Source organism: Sus scrofa, chromosome 2, assembly GCF_054392235.1.
Source record: "Sus scrofa isolate SSC_HxYL_T2T_F1_AM1 chromosome 2, Sscrofa_HxYL_maternal_Yorkshire_Landrace_v2.0, whole genome shotgun sequence".
In the NCBI taxonomy this organism is placed as follows: Eukaryota; Metazoa; Chordata; class Mammalia; order Artiodactyla; family Suidae; genus Sus; species Sus scrofa.
The window spans coordinates 19,006,518-19,032,732 of NC_139384.1; the positions used below are offsets into that span (position 1 = coordinate 19,006,518).

The window sequence follows — 26,215 nt, forward strand, 5'->3', positions numbered from 1 at the left end:
GGATAAATTTGAATCCAAGGTCTCACAGATTATAGTCTGGAGTGGGAGAAAAGAAATGTACATAAGTACCTGAAGTACATGCAGAGAAGTGACAGACACCATAAAGAAGGTGTCAGCAGGAGTTCCCATCGTGGCGCAGTGGTTAACGAATCGACTAGGAACCATGAGGTTGGGGTTCGATCCCTGCCCTTGCTCAGTGGGTTAAGGATCCGGCGTTGCCATGAACTGTGGTGTTAGTTGCAGACCCAGCTCGGATCCCTCGTTGCTGTGGCTCTGGTGTAGGCTGGCAGCTACAGCTCCGATTGGACCCCTAGCCTGGGAACCTCCAGATGCCGCGGGAGCGGCCCAAGAAATGGCAAAAAGACAAAAAAAAAAAAAAAAAAAAAAAAAGAAGGTGTCAGCAAAATTCTTTTGGAGGAGTTAGGGGAATCAGGTAGAGGAGTTCCCAGTGTGGTTCAGTGGTAACGAACCCAACTAGTATCCATAAGGATGCAGGTTTGATCCCTGGCCTTGCTCAGTGGGTTAAGGATCCAGTGTTGCTGTGAGCTGTGGTGTAGGTCGCCGATGTGGTTCAGATCTAGCATTGCTGGGGCTGTGGCAGTGGAACTACTCAGCTTTGCTCTCGTACTGCAAGAGTAGCCACTGACAATAGGTAAACAAATGGGGGTGGTTGTTTTGTAAAATAACTATTTATAAAAACAAGCTGACCATAATTTGCTGACTCCTGCCATAAAGTAATACAGGAATTATATTAATAAAGTGTTTCCCAAACAGATTTTGCTAGGTACCCTCTGATAAAAAGCTGACACTTAATCAGCTCACTACTCATTTGAATATTGGTACCATGCTTAAAATAACCTAATTATGCTACACTTTTCCTTGGTTATCCTCTTTTTTTTTTTTCTTTTTAGGGCTGCACCCACAGTATATGGAGTTTTCCAGGCTATGGGTTAAATTGGAGCTACAGCTGCTGGCCTACACCACAGCTCACAGCAAGGCCAGACCCTTAACCCACTGAGTGAGGCCAAGGATCGAAACCGCAACCTCATGGTTCCTAGGCGGATTCGTGTCCTCTGTACCACGACGGGAACTCCCTCAGCCATCCTTATTTTTTCACTTTTTAGGGCCACACCTGCAGCATATGGAAGTTCCCAGGCTAGGGGTCAAATCGGAGCTGCAGTCAGCAACCTACACCACTGCTCATAGCAAGGCCGGATCAATCCTTAACCCACAGGGATTGAATCTGCATCCTCCATGGATACTAGTCAGCTTTGTTTCTGCTTCACCACAACGGAGACTCCCTGCCATCCTCTTTATGCCATGCAGGTGAAAGCAAGTTTTCTTCACAGATAGTAGGCAGTAAAACTTTAATTCAGTCTTGGTGAATGAAAATTTTCAGAATGAGTTCCTATAACAATGTAGTTCCACAGTAAAATTATCAAGTCTATAGAATAAGGGGAAAAAAAGACAGTACAACAGGAAAAAAAAGACAAGATTATTATTATTTTTTTTTTCTTTCTTTCTTTTTTGGCCATACTCATGGCATATGGAAGTTCCCAGGTCAGGGATGGGATCCGAGCTGGAGTTGCGACCTATGCCACAGCTGCAACAACAGGAGATTCTTAACCTACTGTGTCAGGCTGGGAATGAAAATGGCACCACCACAGAGACAAGCAGGATCTTTAACACACTGTGCCACAGCGGGAACTCCAAGGCTACTGTTTACTGATATAAGGCTACGTACTGCTGTTAACCTGTTAACAATAGTATAAAAAGAAAAAAAAAAAAAAAAAAGCCAAATCTGCCTCTGAGATCATCCACTTCTCTATGGTTTAAACTATAGTTATTTGCATCCAAAAGCACTCATAAATGATAAGCAATCAGTGAGCAATAAATACTGTATTAGTCCAGGGATACAAGATAAATCAAGACCTTAAAAGATGGGACTATGGGGAGTTCCCATCATGGCTCAGCTGTTAAAGAATCTGATTAGTATCCATGAGGACACAGGTTTGATCCCTGGCTTTGCTCAGTGGGTAAAGAATCCAGCATTGCCGTGAGTTGTGATGTAGGTTGCAGATGAGGCTCAGATCCCGCATTGCTGTGGCTGTGGTATAGGCCAGTGGCTACGACCCTGATTAGACCTCTAGCCTGGGAACCTCCATATGCTGCGACTACGGCCCTAAAAAGCAAAAACAAACAAACAAACAAAAAACAAAAAAAAAAAAACATGGGACTATGGGACTAGGAGTCCTAGTCAACTAAACTGATAAGTAGTCAATGGCTACTTATAGAAGAACCAAAGTGAAGGAGACTTAGCATAGGTAAATGAGACGTAAGAGTTAGAAAGTAATCTTTCTGATATATCTGAATAAAAGTCGAGTAATTTTCAAATGGAATACTCATCCTGAAACTGAGAAAACAAGAATGTATTACAGACTTGGAAAAATAAATATGGATAGTGTTGCTAGATTATTTCAACAGAACTAATTAAGTCTCTAAACCCTGGTCCTTCTATCTTGCTAAACTAATTCTTCTCAAAATCAGCTCTGCACCTGTAAGTCAAAAGCTAAAACCCATGGCTCATCACTAACATGCAACAGAAGTTTGGATGACTTGGGAACCCCTGACTTTCCATGCTCTGCTCTCACTTTCCTTTAAATCGTCTATACCACACTCTGGTCCATTTGACATTCCAAGTACAGCTCATTACCCACCCCCCACCCCCCCGACTTCTATGCCTTGACATCTGTTGTCCACCCCACCTGGAATGATCGTTCCATTTCTGCCAAATGAAATCCCCTCTGCTTGAATGCCACTTTTTCCATGAAGCCTGTCTTGATCCATCCAGAACAAACTTTTCCTTCCCCGGTTTTCACAGTACTTTTTTCCTGACATCACTGTGCAAATCCTACTTTTTACTGTAATGTACAATGTTTACGCATGTACCAAAACATTTATTTCCCCCATTAGATTAGAAAGACTAGTAGGGCTAGGCCTCTGTCCTTCCTTGGGACTACCACAATGCTTGCACTAAAAAAGGTCTCAATTAATATGGGCTGATGTGAAATACCACATGGAAAATACCCAAAGAACTGTCAACTAGTTCGTTATATCCACAGGTAATTCATTAAAAACAAACTGAGTTAGGAGTTCCTGTCGTGGCTCAGTGGTTAACGAATCCGACTAGGTTCAGATTCGACTAGGTTGCGGGTTTGATCCCTGGCCTTGCTCAGTGGGTTAAGGATCCGGCATTGCCGTGAGCTGTGGTGTAGGTTGCAGACACGGCTTGGATCTCGAGTTGCTGTGGCTCTGGCGTAGGCCAGCAACTACAGCTCCAATTAGACCCCTAGCCTGGGAAGCTCCAGATGCTGTGGGAGCAGCCCTAGAAAAGGCAAAAAGACCAACAACAACAACAAAAAACAAACTGAGTTAGCAGTTTGTTACACAAAAAGCTTTTTTTTTTTTTTTTTTTTTGGTCTTTTTTTGCTATTTCTTGGGCCGCTCCCGCGGCATATGGAGGTTCCCAGGCAAGGGGTCGAATCGGAGCTGTAGCCTCTGGCCTACGCCAGAGCCACAGCAACACGGGATCCGAGCCGTGTCTGCAACCTACACCACAGCTCACGGCAACGCCGGATCCTTAACCCACTGAGCAAGGGCAAGGACCAAACCCGCAACCTCATGGTTCCTAGTCGGATTCGTTAACCACTGCGCCACGACAGGAACTCCACAAAAAGCTTTAATTTAACTCTGGAGTGAATATGGAAGGCTGTGGAATCTTCCCAGGGTACCCTGTTTTTCAAAGTCTTGAGCTCCTTTTTCCAGCAATGAGATAGCTATCAGTAGGACCTCAAAATCCATTCCACAGGAAACATGGCTGTGTACCACAAAAGGATGAAGAGCTTGGTTGCTTTGGAAAACTGAGGTTCATAAGGGAGAATGGGTAGACAATCATAGTACAACTATAGAATCAACTAGCCAAACGTCTGTCCAAAAATTAATCATGGAATACTGGAATGCTGGTCAGACAATGTGCTAAGTGATGAGGCCAATAAATGAGCGAATCATGAAGGTGAGCTGATTACCTGTACAATATGACATATTCATGCCCTTGTTTTCTGGAGAGTCTGTAAGCTGGTGTCACCCTGGTTATAGCAAGGAGAGACTTCAGAAGCAATGACAGTCTGTTGTACACTGCATAGGAAACCTTGATCTCCTTATCACACCTGAGGAGCAAAGACACTATCAGCATTCTCTACTAATGCAAAACAAAGAACAGAAATGCAACAAATAGAGATATTAGTTATGCTCCATCTAGTGACTGAGATTAATTTGTTAGCATTAGATATACATATATTAATAATAATAATATATAACAATCACTTTGCTGTACACTAGAAATTAACACAACATTGTAAGTCAACTATACTTCAATTAAAAAAACTAAAAAAAAAATCTGTCAGTATTTTCATAAATTCTGATAGAATATAATCTGATTTGCAGTCTAAATAGGCTTTCACAGAATATTACTGTCAAAAGAGATAGTTGCAAATTAAGTGCTGGAACTGCATAAAACTAAATTTATTATTAAAACATGTTGTGGGAGTTCCCGTCGTGGCGCAGTGGTTAACGAATCCAACTAGGAACCATGAGGTTGCGGGTTCGGTCCCTGCCCTTGCTCAGTGGGTTAACGATCCGGCGTTGCCGTGAGCTGTGGTGTAGGTTGCAGACGCGGCTCGGATCCCGAGTTGCTGTGGCTCTGGCGTAGGCTGGTGGCCACAGCTCCGATTCAACCCCTAGCCTGGGAACCTCCATATGCCGCGGGAGCGGCCCAAGAAATAGCAACAACAACAACAACAACAACAAATAAGTAAAAATAAAAAAATAAATCAAAATAAAAAATAAAAATAAAACATGTTGTGAACTAAAGTTGTAATTAGAGTCCTTTGTCAGTTCATCAACAGATTGTTGAAGTTAGCCAAAGTTTCACTTTCTCTTGCACCAGGCAAAGGCAGATGGGCACCAAAAGGTACCTGATATATTTTTTCTAGCTTTAAAATAGTGATCTTTCTAAGAAATAAAGCAACATACTTAAAAACAGTAATTCACTATTGCAATTGTATCACTGAAGGTGCAAACATAATTTCAAAGTACTATCTTACCAGTATTCTTCCTCTATACATCTAACAGGAGAAAAGAGTTTGGTACTAAAATGTTGGACTATAACCTGGCTATTGCTTTCTATTTAAGAAAGAAAAATAGGGAGTTTCCGCCATGGTGCAGGGGAAACAAATCTGACCAGGAACCATAAGGTTGCAGGTTCAATCCCTGGCCTTGCTCAGTGGGTTAAGGATCTGGTGTTGCCGTGAGCTGTGGTGTAGGTCGCAGACGTGGCTCGGATCTGGCATCACTGTGGCTGTGGTGTAGGCAGGCAGCTGCAGCTCTTATTCGACCCCTAGCCTGGGAACCTCCAGGTGCTGCAGGTGCGGCCCTTAAAAAAAAAAAAAGAAAGAAAGAAAGAGAGAGAGAGAGAGAGAGAGAAAGAAAGAAAGAAAGAAAGAAAGAAAGAAAGAAAAATAATGCCCATACCACTCATATTTATAACTAAGATTTTTCTTGTCTTTTTTTTGGTCTTTTTGTCTTTTATAGGGCCTCACCCATATGGCATATGGAGGTTCCCAGTTAGGGGTCCAATTGGAGCCACAGCCGCCAGCCTACACCACAGCCATAGCAACACCAGATCCTTAATCCACTGAGCAGGGCCTGGGATCGAACCTGCGTCCTCATGGATGCTAGTTGGGTTTGTTAACTGCTGAGCCACGATGGGAACTCCCAGATTTTTCTTTTGATATGTTCCTGTTTCCTCAATTTTCCTATATAGTCTTCTTGAAAACTAAAGCTTCAGTCAGGAAGTAAGCTAATCTGCCCTGAAAGAAGAAACTGGAGGGAGAAAATAACATGCATTTCCAACCCATGACCAGCACAGAATGTCTACAGGAGTGGTGAGGGGAAATCTTGTTGGATGCCTGCCACACAGAAAACAGACAAAACAGAGTAGTCATGTTACAAGAGCTCAAGGGATTTAACCAGAGAACTATCTGTACTCTGGGAAAACAGCAAAGCCTTTTCAGTTTTCTCTCTGCCTCTTTCCCTGTGGTTTGAATCTCTCTGGACTGACACTCCCTCTGAAGGTCATCTCTGTCCTGGGCTGGAAGCCAAGCATGAAGCAAACTGTAGCAAAGACCTATTGGCTTTGTTAAGTAGTCAGAACACCCTCTATGACTGATAACAAAGCCCTGCTTTTCACATCACATCGTGCATTTTATCCTCAGCTTCCACAACCAGGGACCCTGAGACAGAGCACTTACTTTTCGTTCATTTCCAGACACCAGATTTCTAACTCCATGGAATCTCCCTGCAAATGGGACAATCGAAAGATATTTCAGTTTTGTTTTGTTTTTAATTATCTTCTTTCTTATTATAAAGCACTATACAATCATAAAAATGCTGAAAAGCATGAACAAGCAAAAGAAATCAATTTATAAGCCAATCAGTGATTTTTCTAAATAAAAGTGAGATCATACTGTATATAACACCTTTATCACTTACTTTTTTATCAATAAATACAACATGGAATTTTCTGTATAATTAAAAACTCTACCAACATCAAATGCAATCACTTACATGTGGAATCTAAAAAAGGACACAATGAACTTCTTTGCAGAACAGATACTGACTCGCAGACTTTGAAAAACTTATGGTTTCCAAATGAGACAGGTTGGGGGGTGGGGATGCACTGAGGGTTTGGGATGGAAAATGCTATAAAATTTGGTTGTGATGATTGTCGTACAACTATAAATGTAATAAAATTCATCAAGTAATTAAAATAAACTTGCTATTATCAAACCAGAATCTTAAAGCCACAAAAACCCCTCTACATTATTTTTAATGGTTGCATAATATTCCACCACATAACAGTCATTTATCCAACCAGTTCTCCCATACTTGGACATACAGGTTGTTTCTAAACTTTCACTACTACAAATCACACTGTGATAAACAGCCTTGATATTAAAATTTTGTATGCACTTTGAATTAGTTTCTTAAGGTAAATTTCCAAAATTAGAATTGTTAGATCAAAGAATATTCATGCTTCTAAGACTTTACGCTTAAATTACTCTTCAGAAAGGTCAACTCTTCAAATGATGGAGAGAGTCTTTTCCTATTCTTTTTTTTTTTTTTTTTTTGTCTTTTTGTCTCTTCTAGGGCTGCACCCATGGCATATGGAGGTTCCCAGGCTAGGGGTCCAATTGGAGCTGTAGCTGCCGGCCTACACCAAAGCCACAGCAATTAGGGATCTGAGCCATTTCTGTGACCTATACCACGGCTCACGGCAACGCCAGATCCTTAATCCACTGAGCAAGGCCAGGGATTGAACACGAGACCTCATGGTTCCTAGTCGGATTCGTTAACCACTGAGCCACAACAGGAACTCCTTTTCCTCCTATTCTACAGGGGATAATTTTAAGTAACATTCACAGTTAAGGAATACTTTAACAAACTCCTTGCTTAAAAGTCTTTTTAGCTATTTTATGTATTTAGCCAAACTGTTCAGTCTCTCTTATGTGTTACTCTGAACAGACTTAGTTTAGTGGGTGGGAAAGAAAAAGAAGAGACTAAAGCCAGAATCCCTCAATCTTGTAAAACTCCTGTGTGTCACTTAGTGAGAAGAATAGTCACATATTTTTGAGCACAAGGAACCTTTTTACGAATCCGTTGTAAGAGTGCCCTTCTTTTAGGTTTGAGAATAAACCTGGGTTAGTTTGTGGAGTAGAGAATTTTTACTTGTTCTAGCTCAAATTTAAATATGTATCTATCCTTAACATATATCCTCTTCATCACAATATCATTTCTAAATGACAGGATGAATTTTGAATCCCTACCCACCCACCTCCCAATCAAAGAATGATTGGTCAGTAGGAATGACCCAAGACAAGCTGGTGTAGTTTCTCTAGGACAATCACAACAGTTTAGAGTCAGATTTCACAGATGCCCAGAGAGGAAAAAGTTCTTCCAGGGATTGCTCTGGACTCCCTGTGGATCGCTAGGGAAAATAATTCACTGTATAAATTGGCACTTCAATAAAGAAGAACAGAAAGTTTTGTTTTATTTGGTGCTAAGGTTTCCATGGAATAAGTACTGACATCATCAGTCAACAAAATTGAGAGCCTTCTATGTGCCATCCTAAGCACTGTGCCAGGCACAAAGATGATTATATCTTGCCTCATTTCAAAAAGAACTGAAGAAATACACAGATAAATGTGACATAGCTGCTGACCTCAAGAATAAAAATGTGGGTGTTCCCACTGTGGCTCAGCAGGTTAAGAACCTGACATTGTCTCTGTGAGGATTCGGGTTAAAGCCCCGGCCTCGATCAGTGGATTAAGGATCCAGCATTGCCACAGCTGCAGCACAGGTTGCAGGTGCAGCTCACATCCAGTGTTGCCATGGCCGTGGCGTAGACCACAGCCACAGCTCTGATTCAAACCCTAGCCCAGGAACTTCCATATGCTGTAGGTGTGGCTGTAAAAAGAGAGGAAAAAAAAGAATAAAAGTGTAAAGTATGAATAGGAACATGTAGTGATTGCCAACCATATGTTATGTTAGGCACTTTAGGAGTTCCTGTCGTGGCTCAGTGGTAATGAATCTAACTAGTATCCCAGAGGACGAAGGTTCGGTCCCTGGCCTCGCTCAGTGAGTTAAGGATCCAGCGTTGCCGTGAGCTGCTGCATAGGTTGCATATGCAGCTCAGATTAGGTGTGGCTGTGGCTGTGGTCGGCAGCTGAAGCTCCAATTCGACCCCTAGCCTGGGAACTTCCATATGCTGCTGGTGTGGTCCTAAAAAACAAACAAACAAAAAAGAAAATATCATAGCCCTCTAAGACTGTGAGGTGTCCTGTTCCTTTGGTGGTATTGGTGGAGGTGAGGTTAAGTAATTTGGTGAAAGCTACTTAGTTAGGATCTGAATTTGGGTCTCTGCAGCTCCAGACTTCATTTGCCTTTTATTATACCCTGCAGCCTCACAACCCTAGAGCGGAAAAAAACAGTAAATATACAAAAACAATGTCTGCCTCATCCTAACATGGAATAAGGTGAGGAAAAACACATTTAAAAAATCTCAATACAGGGAGTTCCCGTCATGGCGCAGTGGTTAACAAATCCGACTAGGAACCATGAGGTTGCGGGTTCGGTCCCTGCCCTTGCTCAGTGGGTTAATGATCTGGCGTTGCCGTGAGCTGTGGTGTAGATTGCAGACGCGGCTCGGATCCCGCGTTGCTGTGGCTCTGGCGTAGACCCCTAGCCTGGGAACTTCCATATGCCGAGGGAGTGGCCCAAGAAATAGCAACAACAACAACAAGAACAACAACAAAAAGACAAAAAGACAAAAGACAAAAAAAAAAAAAAAAAAAAAAAACTCAATACAGCAGTTTTACTCTAAGAAGCAAAACTTTCCAAGTTTTACTCTAGAAACAAATATAAACAAAGCACAAGGGAGGCCTGTAGTTACTACCTCTCCTACTAGAATGGGGAGGTTTTCTGAAGCACATGAGTCTTGAAGGATAAGTAGAAACATGCACATACAGATGATGCACATGCAGATGCGGGTGAAGAGTCTCTTCCAAGTGGCTGGAAGAATAGATGCAAGAGCCATGACCTCCGCAGAGAATGATGAGAAGAGCAGAGAGGGAAGGGGCAGGCATAAGGCTGAGTTGGAACCGGAGTGTGAAGAGCTTTGAGTACCAAGTTAAGACACCATCCTGGCCATAACCTTACCTCAGAAGTCTTGAGTGAGATCTCCACACACATAGATCTCCCGACAGCAGGCAGCTGCCCTGCCAGTGCCTTCTTTGCTTCATGTGTAACCTCTGGGATGTCTTTGATTGCTAAATTGAACTAGAACACAAAAGGAATTTTGTGTTAAACACTCACAAGGAACATTATGGAAACATAAAGCAGTAAGACTGGATGCTGAGTGATGGAGGCAGAGCTCTAAGGACATTCATTCATTCTCCCTTCCCCATAAGAGATACCCCAAAACTCAGACTGAAAGCCCCAAAACTCAGTCTGAAAAAGCTTCTCACCTATCATAGCAGAAAGCCAAAACCTGAATACACCCAGGACTAACATCTGATGAAGAATGTATTTTCCAAGTGAATGGATCAAATGAAATTATGTATTTTAATGTTATGATTTAGTAATTCTTTAGTATAACTTATGACTACACTGTGATTCCTTGTGACAAGTACTATAGCATATCCCTTAGCAAAGAACAGGAATTTTACCCAATCTGAACCCGTTGGGGATGAAGATGAACGAGTACAAATCTTTTCACCGAGTCGAGCCTGGACAATCACTTGGACAGTCTAAAAAAAGCAAACAAACCAAAAGAATCAAAGACGAAGTTTTAACAAATTGATTTTAGTGCCTGATCAGGGTTAAAACCTTACCAACACACGGTTAAAAAGATGCCAAGGATCAGAACTATACTTCAAGAGAGGGTAGAGTTTTAAATGGTCAAGAACAGATAGAAAGGAGTTTCCTTGTAGAACTGGGTGTTAGGGATCTGGCGTTGTCACTGCTGTGGCGTGGGTTCAATCCCTGGCCTGGGGAGAGGGGGTGAGAACAGATAGAAAAAAACATAGCACAGAGATAATGTTGTAAATATTCCTGAGGGCATAGTGTCAACCAATTAGAGAAACTATAGTTTGAGGCTTAGAATCTCTAATATTCTCACATGGCAGAAAGAAAGTTGCACATGGTGGCTCCGACTCTCACAAAGAAACAAGTCCAACCACAGGTTTAAATATTCACTGCCATATACTTATGTAATCATAGTAGATTTAAACCAAGGACTCTACAATTATTCATATCATTTGGCCCATATGGCAAAAGTCTTCCAACTAGTTTTATAACCAGAATCTCCTGCCTGGATTCTTCTTACATAGAAATGGATGAAAAAAGGAGCAATAGAGGTGGAAAAGATTTTTAGATTTAAGAAAATATAACTTCTAAAGCATTCAAAATACTGTTTTAATCCCTTGTTTATCCAGAAGGGAACTATAAGTGAAATTTAGACATTTCACAGGTAATTGATGCTTAGGGAAAGATACCCCAAATGCTGTCCATTCCAGTCCACAATTTTTGTTCCCACCCCAAGGGAACATACTGTGCCAATAACCTGGCATAATAAGTTTGACATTTCTGCCAACAGCCTTACAAAAAATTTTTTTTGAACAAGTAGCTGTGGAAAATTGGAAGTTACTTTTTAGTTACACCCCCAGTACCGCCCCCAAACTTCACAGTTTGGTTTACAACAGACAGAAGTATCCCTTAAAATGGGCAAGCTGCAAGCTGTTATGCTATATTTCCAAAAAGGGAGAAGCACGGAAGTTATTTCTAACAGTTCTAGTCTCAAGAGAATGGCTAGGTTACCTTAAGGGCAAAAAACTTAATGAACTTGTCCAGGTCCTTTCTGTCCTGGGAATTGAGATCAGTTTCCATTGCCTACAGGAATCTAAAACAGAAAAAAAAGAAAGTGTTGAAAAATGTGATTAATATCTTTTAAAGGGGATTGCTACAACAAAGCATAAAGAGATGGTATTGTCTACTAGCTGTATGAATAGTCATGTGGTAAGCAAAAAAAAAAAAAAAAAACTTCCCCCTAACTATAGACACCAGAGTGAAAAAAAGAAAAGATACTATCTTTTGAGGAAAATAAATTTCATACAAAGAGCTAAACCTAGGGACCTAAAAAAATAGATGAGACAAGTCATTTTATCTGAATCTAAAACCTTGAGCTTGAAATATAATTTATCTATTTTAAAAATTTTATTCTCCAGCATATAGAGGACTAAATTTTAATGAGACAAAAATATTGCTAAATCATAAAATGAGTTAACATACATTCCTTCGAAGGGCCACTAGAACAATTAAACTTTGGGGCAGGGGAGGGGGGGCATGGACCCTTCTGAGAATCCAAACACACAACAAGCCTTTTTCCAAAAAAAAGCAAAAAATGCATACATACAGGGAAACATTTGTATAATTAGGGTGTGGGTGTTCATGGATCTCATGAAGTACATCATAAACCCCCCAGGTTACAATGGATTGGGAAGGGGCTGGTATGACGAGAAAGGCATTTAGGGAGAGAAGAGTTACGAACAAAGGTGTGTAAGCAACAGAGAGCAAAATGGATTTTGAATTATTTTATTCTAATTTTCCAGTGGTAGTGTATGGCTGGTCGGGGCTAGACCATGAAAAGTCTTAAAAACAATGGTCTGATCTGTATCTAGTATCTAGTAGGGGAGCACTCTTGAAGCTTTTGAAGAGAGGAAGTAACACAGTTCAAATGGTGCTTTAGAAAGATAGCTTTGCTGGCATATTGTAGAAGAGTTTTGAGTATGGAAAGCAGGGAAACCGATCAGGTCTTTGGCAATAATTCTGGCTTGGAGTTCCCTGGTGTTGTCTCTGCTGTAGCTTGACTTTCACATGCCATGGGCACAGCCAAAAAAAAAAAAAAAAAAGGAAGAGCTGACAGGATTTAAGGGTGCAAAAAGCTTAATGGGGTTTCAGCTAACAAAAGAAAGCCAGAGGGAGAGCTAGTTTTAAGGAAAGGTGTAAGCAAAGGATAGCACTGAAACAGGAAATAATGAGTACATACTAAAAACAAAAAAACTGTTCCTTATTGAGGTATAACATATGAATTGGAATGCACAAATCTTGAGTTTAGACCTCAAAAAACATTTTATATGTATACACTCATAAAATGACAATCCAGATCAAGTTTAGGAGTTTCCACCGTGGCACAGCAGAAACAAATCCAACTAGGAACCATCAGGTTGTAAGTTCGATCCCTGGCCTTGCTCAGTGGGTTAAGGATCCGGCATTGCTGTGAGTTGTGGTATAGGTTGCAGGCGCGGCTCCGATGTGCTGTTGCTTTGGCTGAGGTGTAGGTGGCAGCTACAGCTCCGATTAGACCCCTAGCCTGGGAATCTCCATTTGCTGAGGGTGCGCTAAAAAGACAAACACAAAAAACAGATCAAGTTATAGAACATTTCTAACAATCCAGAAGGCTCCTCTGTGTCCCCTTGGTCAATAAACCAACCAAAAAGTATCCATTATTCTGACGTCTATCACCATAGATTAGTTTTATCTGCTTTTTTTTTTTTTTCTTCTTCTTCTTTTTTTTTTTTTTTTTTTGGTCTTTTTAGGGCCACACTCATGGCATATGTTGGTTCCCAGGCTAGGAGTTGAACAGGAGCTGCAGCTGCTGGCCGGCCTATGTCACAGCCACAGCAACTTGGGATCCAAGCTACGTCTGCAACCTACACCACAGATCACGCAATGCCAGATCCTTAACCTACTGAGTGAGGCCAGGGATTGAACCCTCATCCTCATGGATACTAGTTGGGTTCGTTAACCACTGAGCCATGACAGGAACTCCTATAATAACTATTTTTTGTGTGTAGCTTCCTTTATTCAACATTATGTCTGTCAGATTCATTTATAATGCTGCATGTAGCAGCTTATTCTTTGTCACTGCTATGTAGCACTCCTTTTTATGAATATACCACAATTTATAAATTCCGTTGATAAACATTTGGGGTACTTCTTGCTTTTAGCTATTACATTCTTACATGAGTTTTTTGGTGGACATGAATACTCATTGTTATTGGATATAAAGCTAGGAGTGTTGATGTTGGGTCACAGAACATAAATAAGCAGGCATACCTTGTTTTACTGCATCTCATTATTCACAGATATTGCCTCCCCCCCTCCTTTTTTAACAAATTGAAGGTTTGTGCAGCTCTGTGCCAAGTAAGTGGCATTTTTCAAACAGCGTTTGTTCACTTTGTGTCTCAGTGTCATATTTTGGTAATTCTTGAAATATTTCAAACCCTTCACCAGCAAAAAGATTAAAATACACTGAAGGCTCAGATGATACCACTTTTTTTGGCAATAAAGTTTTTCTTTTTACACCGCTGCATCTGTGGCAAGTGGAAGTTCCCAGACCATGGGCTGAATCAGAACTGCACCTGCCAGCCTGCACCGCAGCCACAGCAACACTGGATCCAAGCTGTATCTGCGACTTACTCTGCAGTGTGTAGCAACACTGGATCTTTAATCCACCAAGTGAGGCCAGGGAATGAACCTCTATCCTCCTGGACACTATGTTGGATTCTTAACCCGCTGAGCCACAATAAGAACTCCACTACTGCAGTCTTGATAGTCTACAGCATTGTGTAAACACAACTTTCACATGACACAGGGAAACAAAAAAATTCACAGGATTTGCTTTATTACAGTGGTCTAGAACCAACCCGTAGTATTTCCAAGGTAGCCTGTGTTCAGCGTTGAAAGATACCACCAAATAGTGTTCCAGGACCTGTACCAATTTACACTGCCACCAACAGTATATCAGAACTCCTGTTGTTCCACATCTAGATTCTTTAATTCTAGCCCTCCTAGTAGGAGTGTGGTAGAATCTCATTTAATCTGTATCAAATGATTGATGATAAAATTAGTGATGCAATGATGATTGCCTTTCCCCTACGGGCTCCTTTTCATGTGTTTATTAGCCATACCCTCTTTTATAAAGTGCTAGTTCAAACCTCTTGCCCATTAAAAAAAGTTAGGTTGGGAGTTCCCGTCATGGTTCAGTGGTTAATGAACCCGACTAGTATCCCATGAGGATGTGGGTTCACTCCCTGGCCTCATTCAGTGGGTTAAGGATCAGGAGTTGCTGTGAGCTGTGGTGTAGGCCAACAGCTGCAGCTCCAATTTGACCCCTATCCTGGGAACCTGCATATGCCATGGTGAGGCCCTAAAAAGACAAAAAAAAAAAAAAAAAAAAAAAAAAAGTTAGGTTATCTTTTACTGAATTGAGGGAGTTTAAAAATAATATGTGTAGCTCAACAGCAAAAAAAAACCAAAACCAACAACCCAACTGAAAAATGGGCAAAAGACCTGAATAGACATTTCTCCAAAGAAAATATACAGATGACCAACAAGCACATGAAAAAATGCTCAACAACACTGATTATTAGAGAAATGCAAATCAAAACTACTATGAGGTACTACCTCACACCAGTCAGAATGGCCATCATTGATGAGTCCACAAATAACAAATGCTAGAGAGGGTGTGGAAAAAAGAGAACACTCCTGCACTGTTGGTGGGAATATAAATTGGTATAACCACAATGGGAAACAGTATGGCAGTACCTCAGAAAACTATACATAGAACTACCATATGACCCAGCAATCCCACTTTTGGGCATATATCCAGACAAAACTTTCCTTGAAAAAGATACATGCGCTGGTCTGTTCACTGCAGCACTATTCACAATAGCCAAGACATGGAAACAACATAAATGTCCATCGACAGATGAATGGATTAAAAAGAAGTGGTATATAAACACAATGGAATACTACCCAGCCACAAAAAAGAACAAAATAATGCCATTTGCATCAACATGGATGGAATTAGAGATTCTCATACTAAGTGAAGTAAGAAAAAGAAAAATACCATATGATATTACTTATATCTGGAATCTAATATACAGCACAAATGAACCTTTCCACAGAAAAGAAACTCACAGACTTGGAGAACAGACTTGTGGTTGCCAAAGAGGAGGGGAAGGGAGTGGGATGGCCTGGGAATCTGGGGTTAAGATGTAAACTATTGCCTTTGGAGAGGATAAGCAATGAGATCCTGCTGTTTAGCACAGGGAACTATAACTAGTCAATTATGATGGAGCGTGATGGAGGACAATGTGAGAAAAAGAATGTATATATGTTGTGTGACTGGGTCACTTTGCCGTACAGTAGAAAACTGACAGAACACGGTAAACCAATTATAATGGAAAAAATAAAAATCATTTTAAAAATAATAAAAAATAAAGTGGATTAAGCACTTTGTTGGGTATGTACTACAAATATCTTCTCCCAGTTTGTAGCTTGCCTTTCTTGCGGAATTTGTTTCTTTTCATGACAGTCACAATAATACTAATTGACAATGGCCAGACTACATATATAAAAATAAAGCTCTGATCAACAATCTGCAAAAATCTAGCCTAGGAAGCCAACTTGCTATCTACACTAACAAGTCAAGGATGTCAGACTAACTGGCAACTAACCCAGGCAGTCAAAAAATGAACCCTGTAAAAAATGGCCCCAAATAGCCAGGACTTGATTAACTGAGAGCTTTCCTAATTTTTATCCCTGATTCCAACTTAGGACCAACCAGAGAAAGCGAAATATGTACCCCTAACCAATCACAAAGGATGCCCCTAGTTATATTTGTGTACAGCTTCCCTGTGTCAACAGCCTCATATCAGAACATACCTGAAGCCCTCCTTCCGTTTTTCCACTATAAAGCTTCCCTAGTGGCCTACCTGCCCTTTGCATCTCTACCAAGGGCAAGTGATGGGAGCTGACTCCTCTGCTATGACAAGCTCTGAATAAATGGCCTTCACCTGTTGCCACTTGGGTAGTTTTTACGTCCTCATTAAATGCAGCTTTAATTGAGGCATAACAATAAATATATTAGAAGTGTAAGATTTGATACATTTGACGTGTTTATTACTAAATACATCACTACAAAATAGTAAACATAACAATTACTCCCTCAAAATTTTCTCATGTTCTTTTGTAATTCCTCCCTCCAGCCCCTCCTCAATCCCCCATACCTAAGCAACCTCGGATATGCTTTCTAGCACTGAAGATCCCTATGTGCATTTCTTTCCCTTTTTTTTTTTTTTTTGGGTATTTTTTTAGGGCTGCACCTGCGGCATATGGAGGTTCCCAGGCTAGGGGTCGAATAGGAACAGTAGCTGCTGTCCCACACCACAGCCACAGCCACACCAGATCCGAGCTGCATCTGTGACCTACATCACAGCTCATGGTAGCGCCGGATCCTTAACCCACTGAACACCACCAGGGATCGAACCTGCATCCTCATGGATACTAGTCAGATTTCTTTCCACTGAGCCATGACAAGAACTCCCCCATGTGCATTTCTAGAGTTTTATATAAATTGAATCACACAGTATGTACTCTGTGGCCTTTTTTTTTTTTTTGGTCTTTTTGCCTTTCCTAGGGCCACTTCCTGGAGGTTCCCAGGCTAGGGGTCTAATCGGAGCTGTAGCCACCGGCCTATGCCAGAGCTACAGCAACTTGGGATCCAGCCGAGTCTGCAACCTACATCACAGCTCAAAGCAACGCTAGATCCTTAACCCACTGAGCAAGGCCAGGGATCGAACCCACAACCTCATGGTTCCTAGTTGGATTTGTTAACCACTGCACCACGACGGGAACTCCTCTTTGGCTTCTTTCACTCAGCATAATTATCTTAAGATTTATTCACATTCTGTGTTGATAGTTCATTTCTTTTTATTGCTGAGTATTATTGTCTTTGAGACTTCTGATGATCAGAGGTTCCTCCAATTTATCAACCTCTTCTTTGACGGTCAGCACTTTTTTTTTTTTTTTTTTTTTTTTTTTTTTTGGTCTTTTTGCTATTTCTTGGGCCGCTCCCGCAGCATTTGGAGATTCCCAGGCTAGGAGTCAAATCGAAGCTGTAGCCACCGGCCTACGCCAGAGCCACGGCAACGCTGGATCGTTAACCCACTGAGCAAGGGCAGGGACCGAACCCACAAGCTCATGGTTCCTAGTCGGATTCGTTAACCACTGTACCACGCCGGGAACTCCTCAGCACTTTTTTGTGTCCTGTTAATTTTTTTTTTTTCTCTGATTTCAAAGTCATGAAAATATTCTGCAACATTTTCTTCTAGAAACATTATTGTTTACCTTTCACATTTAGATTCATGATCCATCAAAAATTAATTTTTACATGTGGTATAATTTAGGGACTGAGGTTCACTATTTTTTTAATTTAGGGACTGAGGTTCGCTATTTTATTTTTAGTTCAGTTTATTTAATAGGTTGAGTTAGAAATACCAGAGGATTCATCTAAAAATGCCAAGTCTGAAACTAATGGAAAAGGTTAAGACTGTGGTTAAAGTTGGAGACAGATCTCAAAAAAGAATAAAAAGTTAAAACTAGAGCCGCAGATGAAATCACCAAAGGAGATAACAGGAAAAACAAAATAATAATGATCTTGGAAAACATCTACATAAAGAACCATAAAAAGAAATGCAAGAACTAATCAGAAAAATAGGAGGCAAAATAATCCAAGCAGTTTTCACTGAAATTGAGGGAAATTAAAGTATCAAGAGGGAAGGATTGGTTTAACAATACAAGTTCTTGTGGAAGAGCAAAACTTTGGAACTGTGGCTTATATGGGATCATCAACAAAGAACAATAAATTTGCAGAGAAATGACAGGACAAAGGAAAGGAGTTTTAGGCATTCAAGGGTACAAACTGCGGGAAGGTTAAATTATGGGAAGAAACTAAGAAAGGAGTGGATTTGTTTACAGATTCTTCTAGTGCCTTCCCAGGTCTGATAAGAATCTGTCTCCAGTAAAAGGGGAATTTATATCCTGTCTTTAGGCAGAAAAGAGGAGAGCAGAGAAAGCTTCTCTTGCATTTGTTGCTTCTTAATTGCCTTAAGCTCAAGATAATTATGATGTCAAAGGAGCATATTTTGGGGTGACATTCTGGATTCTTTCATTCGTAAGAGGAAAAGGCCACTGGACTTGGCATTATGTTGCTTACGACCTTTGAGAGGAGAGTTTCTTAGAGTGGTAATAAGCAATTCAGCTACTTCTGAGACAGGAAAAGATGTCAAGCTGTTTTGTCAAAAGGATTTTTCCCTACAGGATAGGAATATTGGGGCAAATATATAGGAAAGAGGAAGAAACCAATGAAGAAGAAATAAAAAACCTTTGAGAACTGATGGGATGCCACAGGAGAATCCACCAGTTCAAATTACAAAGGACTCATCTTTGAGGGCCCAGCAAACAATATGCTTGACATGTACACCTCCTTCAGACCTCCCTAATTTTGGTTAAAAAGAGCACTAACAAATATTAAAGTAAAAATAAAAAGACCTTTTAAAGGGTTAAACAGCTCAAGGCCCTGCAGTAACACAGCAACAAATCTGAGATAAGAATAGTGCTGGAGGAGTGTGCTGCCCCTAATTCTACACTGAAGTGGGGAATTGTGCTCCCACCACCAGAGCATCTACCAAGCAAACATGATAATGGCACAATGACTCTTGTGACTTTCTGTACCACTGGAATCATTAAAAGGATTATGTAACTAGAGTTAGTTATTGAGCCAAAAGGGGTGGTCTCCACAGAGAGAAAGTTCTCTCTCAGGCATCAGAGCTTATTGTTGCTTTAGGCTTAGGTTATCTATCAAGCAGTTAATTCGGCCTTTACAATATAAACGTAATATATTTACCTTTGCTTCGCTCTTTGCAAAATTCTTTTTGAGTTCTCCAAGGAATATAAAGGGAAATTTGGTATAAACATTAAAAAGAGACCTACAACTGAATTTTTTTTACTTTTTCTGCCATTTACTACACTAGTCAATTACTAACTCCTTCAAATTTTGTTTATACAAAATCCTTTATATTTACATTTTCACTGCCATAGATACCACCTTAATCCAAGTCTCATTTCTTATCTGGAAGAGACTCACGTAGTTAGTTGCTTTACCTTTGAAGAGGATGATCAGGCTATGCCATTCTAAAATATGCCACTTGGCATAAAGATTATTTTAAGCTGAAGACATTTGCGATTCAACAGATGTAGAAAAGAAACCTTCTCAGAGCTTCCTTATCTGACTAAAAGCAGAAACTTCTGAGAAATGAGGACTGCCATAAATTCCCATTTCAGGTTGACGTCTACTCTCAGGCGTGAGACCAAAAGCAAACCTAATATGGAGTTCCTGCCGTGGCTCAGTGGTTAACAAACCCAACTAGTATTCATGAGGTTTCTGGCCTTGCTCAGTGGGTTAAGGATCTGGTGTTACCATGAGCTGTGGTGTAGGTCAAACACGCGGCTTGGATCTGGCATAGCTTAGGGTGGCAGCTGTAGTTCTGATTGGATCCCTAGCCTGGGAACTTCCATATGCCTCAAGTGGCCCTAAAAAGACAAAAGACCAAAACAAAAGCAAAAACAAAAAACAACCAAACAAAAAAAAAAAGAGTAGACCTAACATACCTAATATAAATCCCTCTTCTGGGGAAGTTCATGGCCATGAAGAAGAGGGAAAGGACATTTGCACCACACAAGCGAATTTTATCACAAACTTTCTTATCCCCATTTGTTCTCCTAAAGACCCATTTGTCTTTCCTAAAGAAAGTCATTTGTTCTTCCCATAAAAGCCCTTTCTCTTTTTTGCCTACTAAGTTAGGCATATAAGTCCCAAATTTTTACCACTTCTTTGAGCAATTCATCCCTAGACACTCCCATGGTATACACTTCGCAGTCACTAATAAACTGTCTTGGAATCCTCTTATAGCGCAGAGGGTTAAGAACCTGGCATTGTTACTGCAGCAGCTCCAATTGCTGCTGTGGCATGGGTTCAGTCCCTGGCCTGGGAACCTCCCACATGCCGAGGGCATGGCCAAAAAATACATATATTCATACATGAGTAAATAAATAAATCTGTCTTTTAATTTGTAGGCCTCCATAAACTGAACCTAAGAGGGTACAGGAAAAGTTTCTTTCCCAACACCTTCTAGATTATACTGTAAACCTCAGGTAAACCACTGAAAGACTAATCTAATAAAGTATTATGTCATTATATTCCTCCTCTGTGCCAGAATTTTGGGCAAACTCTTCAGTCTAACCTCGCTTCCACATGAAAAGTCAGTAGGGAAAATACGTGAAATGATTTTGAAAAGGTAATCAGAGGTACTTTCAGGAAAGATCTTGGTCACTGAAACTAGCAATTAAATAGTGATCCTGGTCAGGATCTAGTCCTTAGGATGTACATGCTCAGGAAACTAATTTTATCAGTTCAGTCAAGGTTTGGGGGATTTCAGTTACAAGAGACAGTTTATATACCATAAATCCAAATTACTAATTGAGAAATAAAACTGCCAAGCAGACAGAAAGGAAGCATCAAGTGATTAACAAAACATGTTGCCTTTCCTAAAAGAACATTTTGACAAACCAGAATCATATCATCCTACAATTAGCTTCATATACCCTTCTCTATCTCAGGGTCAAGCATGTTGGAATTCTGCCAGTCTTGAGAGAGCCTTTTGGCTGACAGTGCATACGTGTGACTTTCTTTTCCTCAGACTTTACAGACCAGTGCCCTACTAGTCATTGTCACCAACATGATGTTATAATTGGCAAAACAACTGTCTACATTAAGGGTGGAGATGCTTGATGGGATAGGTTTTAAGAAAATAGTTCAGCTGCTGGAGACTAAGGCAAGTAGGGTTTTTAGGTTAGCACTTAATTTGTCAAGACCATTTTACCTCTCAGCATTCTAGTCTCAGTTACGTAGCAAACTCTTCTGCAAGCATTCAAATTTCTTGTCCCTTTCTTGTTAATATGCTGAATAAGGAAGTTCATCAGAACTACTTATTACCTCCTTTATTATTATTTTTTTTTTGCCCTAGGGACATAACTAGATTACTACGTATATACTTTTTGGAGATTTACAAAAAGTTCTATGAGCTTCCCACCCACATACATTTGATTAAATTTATCATGTGTCATCTTTTCTAAAATGGTTTAAGTCAAAAATATATTTATAAATCAGAATGCTCCCACAAATATTGCAGTCCCTTTAAGCATTATCAACACCTATTTCCCCAGACTTGCCACTTGCAGCTTTTCTTGTCTGACAAATCCCTCACTTAATTAAGGCCTTTCTTCCAGGCTTAAGACATTTAACAACAAACAAAAACTATTTACTGGAACTTGAACAGCAATTTCAATTTAGCAACATTTTCTACAGATCATTTTCATTAACAGAAGTTCATAATAATAACTCTGTCAGGTTCTCCAAGTGTTTAGAACATGTGCAGATTTGTGCTGTACTAGGATTTTTTAAACATTTATCTGAAAATATAACAGATTAGCAAAATGTGGCATATACAGGAAATATTAATTACCCTTAAAAAGGAAGGAAATTCATGCTACAACATGGATGAAACTTCAGCACATTACACTAAGTGAAATAAACTAATAGTGAAAAGCCAAATATTATATGATTCCACTAATATGAGGTACTTAGAGTAATGAAAAATCATAGAAACAGAAAGCATAACAGTGGCTGCCTGGAGCTGGGAGTGGGGGAAGAGAATGGGGAGTTATTGCTTAATAAGCAGAGTTTCAGTTTTACAAAATGAAAAGTTATGAGGATGAATGGTGGTGATGGCTGCACAACAGTGTAATATATTTAATACCACTGAACTGTACCCTCGAAAATAGTAAAGATGACAAATCTTATGCTACTTGCATTTTAACATATACAAAAAAAGAAGCTATTAAAAATAATAAATAGGAGTTCCCGTCGTGGTGCAACGGAAACAAATCCGACTAGGAATCATGAGGTTTGGGGTTGGATCCCTGGCCTCGATCAGTGGCCTCGATCACAGCATTGCTGTGAGCTGTGGTGCAGATTGCAGATGCGGCTCAGATCTCTGGCATTGCTCTGGCTGCGGCATAGGCCAGCAGCTGTAGCTCCGATTAGACCCCTAGCCTGGGAACCTCTATATGCCGTGGGCGTGGCCCTAAAAAAAAAAAAAGCAAAAAAAAATTTTTTTTAATAATAAACTTTCCCATTGTTACATAACAGATGTAGATAATCACCAATCACCAACATTTATTTATTTTTGTCTTTTTTAAGGCCGCAGGTGGGGCATATGGAAGTTTCCAGGCTAGGGGTCAAATCAGAACTACTGCTGCCAGCCTACCCCACAGCCACAGCAACGCATGATCTGAGCCACATCTGCGACCTACACCACAGCTCATGGCACCACCAGATCCTTAACCCACTGAGTGAAGCCAGGGATCAAACCTGCATCCTCATGGATCTAGTTGGATTTGTTACCCCTGAGCCAAACAAGAACTCTGATAATCACCAACATTTAAGTACTAGACAGAAGATTCTACAAGTGCAAATGCTCAAGTGCAAATGATAAAATCACGTAAAGTACACTTAATCTGGAGAGGCAGGTTTTCTAGATCTTTTACTTACTTTCATACTGAAATGCTAATTTTAAATTTAAAAAATATGAGTTCTCTTGTACAACTATAAATGTAATAAAATTCATTGAGCAATAAAAAAATTTTTTAAAAAATATGTGTTCTCATGAGTTCCTGCTGTGGCTCAGCAGGTTAGAACCCGACTAGTATCCATGAGGATGCGGGTTTGAACTCCGGCCTTGCTCAATGGGTTAAGGATCCAATGTTGCTGCAAGATGCAGCTCAAATATGGCATTGTGGCATAGGCCAGCAGCTGCAGCTCCAATTCGACCCCTAGCCTGGGAACTGCCTTATGCTACAGGTGCAGCCATTAAAATTTTTAATTTATTATAGTTAATTTACAATGTTCTGTCAATTTCTGATTTACAGAAAAGTAACCCAGTTATACATAGATATACATTATTTTCACATTATCCTCCACCATGTTCCATCACAAGTGAAAAAAAATTTTAATTAAAAAATAATAAAAATAAAAAAGGAGTTCTACCTAAATAGATAAAAACCATTTATGTCAATTCTTTTCCCAATCCTCAATAAAAAGCAAATATAAAAGCTATAAATAAACCCAGAAGAAGAAATAACAATGAAAAATGTCACCCCGATTTTGTGGAAGAAAAGTGAACAGACTGGTTAATAATAAAGGTTTCAATGTCTACATTCACTTCTGCTCACTCCTAAAAAAGGAGTGGAGGAACTTAAAAAGCTCACACACACACAGATAACAAAGAGATAACAACAATGCAGAGACAACATCAAAGTTCTGGAAGGCTGAAAGTCCAAGGTATAGATAACTGACTAAGCTGAGCAGGGCTGATATCTAGGCTGGCAGTGGGAGAAACCCTCAACAAAGCTCATCTGAACTAAGAACCTAAGAAAGGCTAAGGAACTAGAGTCAATAGGGAACTCCAAAAGCAGGGTGGGGATGAAAACAAGAGGGATATTTGAAGAGCCACAAACGAGGCAGTTACACCCCATTCTAAGCCCTACACCCACTCCATGACCCTACTCATGCCAGAACTGCCCTTCCTCCCTAAGGTCAGAAGAATGGACACTGGGAGTCCCCAAGATGGCAGAGTAGTAGGAAGACCCTGAGCTCATCCTGTCACAGGCACACCAAAATTCTAATTTTTTTTTTTTTTTTTTTGTCTTTTCCAGGGCCACACCTGCGGCATACGGAGGTTCCCAGGCTAGAGGTCTAATTGGAGCTGTAGCCACAGGCCACAGCCACAGCCACAGCCACGCCAGATACGAACCATGTCTGCAACCTACACCACAGCTCACAGCAACGCCAGACCCTTAACCCACTGAGCAAGGCCAGGCTCCTAGTCGGATTTGTTAACCACTGAGCCATGAAGGGAACTCCTTTTTTTTTTTTGTCCAAAATTATAATTATTTATAGAACAACTATTGATGAAAAAGACCAGAAGCTACCAAAACAGATCTTCTACAACTGAAGATATAAAGGAACCACAATGAGATGGTAGGAGTAGGAAGTCCCAGTATAGTCAAAACACATGCCCCCAGGTAGGTGACCTACAAACAGAAAAATAATTACTATTGCAGAGGTTCTCCCCAAGGAGGAGGGGTCTGAACCCCACACAGAACTACCCAGTCTAAGGGTCCTGCACCAGGAGGAGCCCCCAGAACATTTGGCTTTTGATGACCTGTGGGGCTTACTCTTGGGAGCCCCAGAAGACTGTGGGAAATAAAATGGAGTTTCTTAAAGGGCACACACAAAATCTCACATGTTGGGACCCTTAAGGCAGAACAGTAATTTTCAAAGGAGCCTGGGTCAGAACCACCTGCTGATCTTTTTTTGGTGGGGGGGGGGCAGCCACAGCACATGAAAGTTCCTGGGCCAGGGATCAGATCCAAGATGCAGCTGCAACCTATGCCACAGCTGCAGCGACGCTAGGTCCTTAACCCACTATGCTGGGCCAGGGATTGAACCTGTGTTGCCGCTAAGACAACACTGTATCCTTAACCCCTGTGCCACAGTAGAACTCCCTGTTGATCTCGAAGACTCTCCTGGAGAGGCAAGAAGCAAATGGAGCTCATCCTGGGAACACAGACACTTGCAACAGCCATTTTTTGGAGTTTATTCTACCACATGGGCACTGATGGCAAACCAGACCATTTTGGAATTCTCTCTCCACCACCAGCATGGTAAATATATATACAATGGAATACTACTCAGTCATAAAAGAGAATGAACAGTTGCCATTTGCAACAACATGGAGGGTATTATGCTTAGTGACATAAGTCAGAGAAAGATATATACTGCATGTTATCATTTATGTGTAGATATATACTGCATGTTATTTATATGTAGAATCTAAAAAATAGGATAAATGAATGAATATAACAAAACAGAAACAGACTCATAGATACAGAGAACAAACTAGTGGTTATCAGCTGGGAAAGGGAAGTGGGAGGGACAAGATGGAACTTGAGGATTAAGCGGTAGAAACTACTATGTATAGAACAAATAAGCTACTAAAGGTTGTTGACCAACAGTCAATCAATAAGCTACAAGGATATACAACACAGGAAACATAGCCAGTATTTTAGAATAGATATAAATGGACTATAATTTATGCAATTGTTTTTCTTTTTTTGGGACACCTGGGACATATGGAAATTCCCAGGTTAGGGGTGAAACTGGAGCTGCAGCTGCTGATCTACACCACAGCCACAGCAACACCAGATCCGAGCCATGTGTGCAACCTACACCACAGCTCATGGCATCGCAAGATCCTTAACCCACTGAGTGAGGCCAGGGATTGAAGCTGCATCCTCACAGACATTGTGTCAGGTTCTTAACACACTGAGCCACAATGAGAACACCTGTAAAAATTATGAATCACTATGGTGCACACCTGAAATCAGTATAATACTGTAAATTAACTCAACCTCATAAAGTAAGAAAAATAAGAGTTTCCAATGTGGCACAATGGGATCAGTGGCATCTCTGGAGCACTGGGAAGCAGGTTCCATCCCTGGCCCAGAAAAGTGA

The 26,215-nt window shown here is 40.6% G+C and overlaps 1 protein-coding gene across 16 annotated transcripts in view; it reads right to left on the minus strand.

The window, feature by feature from the left end:
* ATG13 (autophagy related 13) overlaps window positions 1-26,215 on the minus strand; it is a 59,222-nt gene that overhangs the window by 17,258 nt on the left and 15,749 nt on the right. For all 16 annotated transcript variants that reach the window (XM_005660951.4, XM_021085238.2, XM_085011307.1 and 13 more), the window contains 5 exons: window positions 11,494-11,575; window positions 10,344-10,424; window positions 9,835-9,954; window positions 6,369-6,415; window positions 4,086-4,226 (listed from right to left, as the gene is read on the minus strand). In XM_005660951.4, the coding sequence (XP_005661008.1) occupies window positions 4,086-4,226; window positions 6,369-6,415; window positions 9,835-9,954; window positions 10,344-10,424; window positions 11,494-11,562 (458 nt within the window). In that variant the 5' untranslated portion in view covers window positions 11,563-11,575. The remainder of the gene's footprint in view (window positions 1-4,085; window positions 4,227-6,368; window positions 6,416-9,834; window positions 9,955-10,343; window positions 10,425-11,493; window positions 11,576-26,215) is intronic.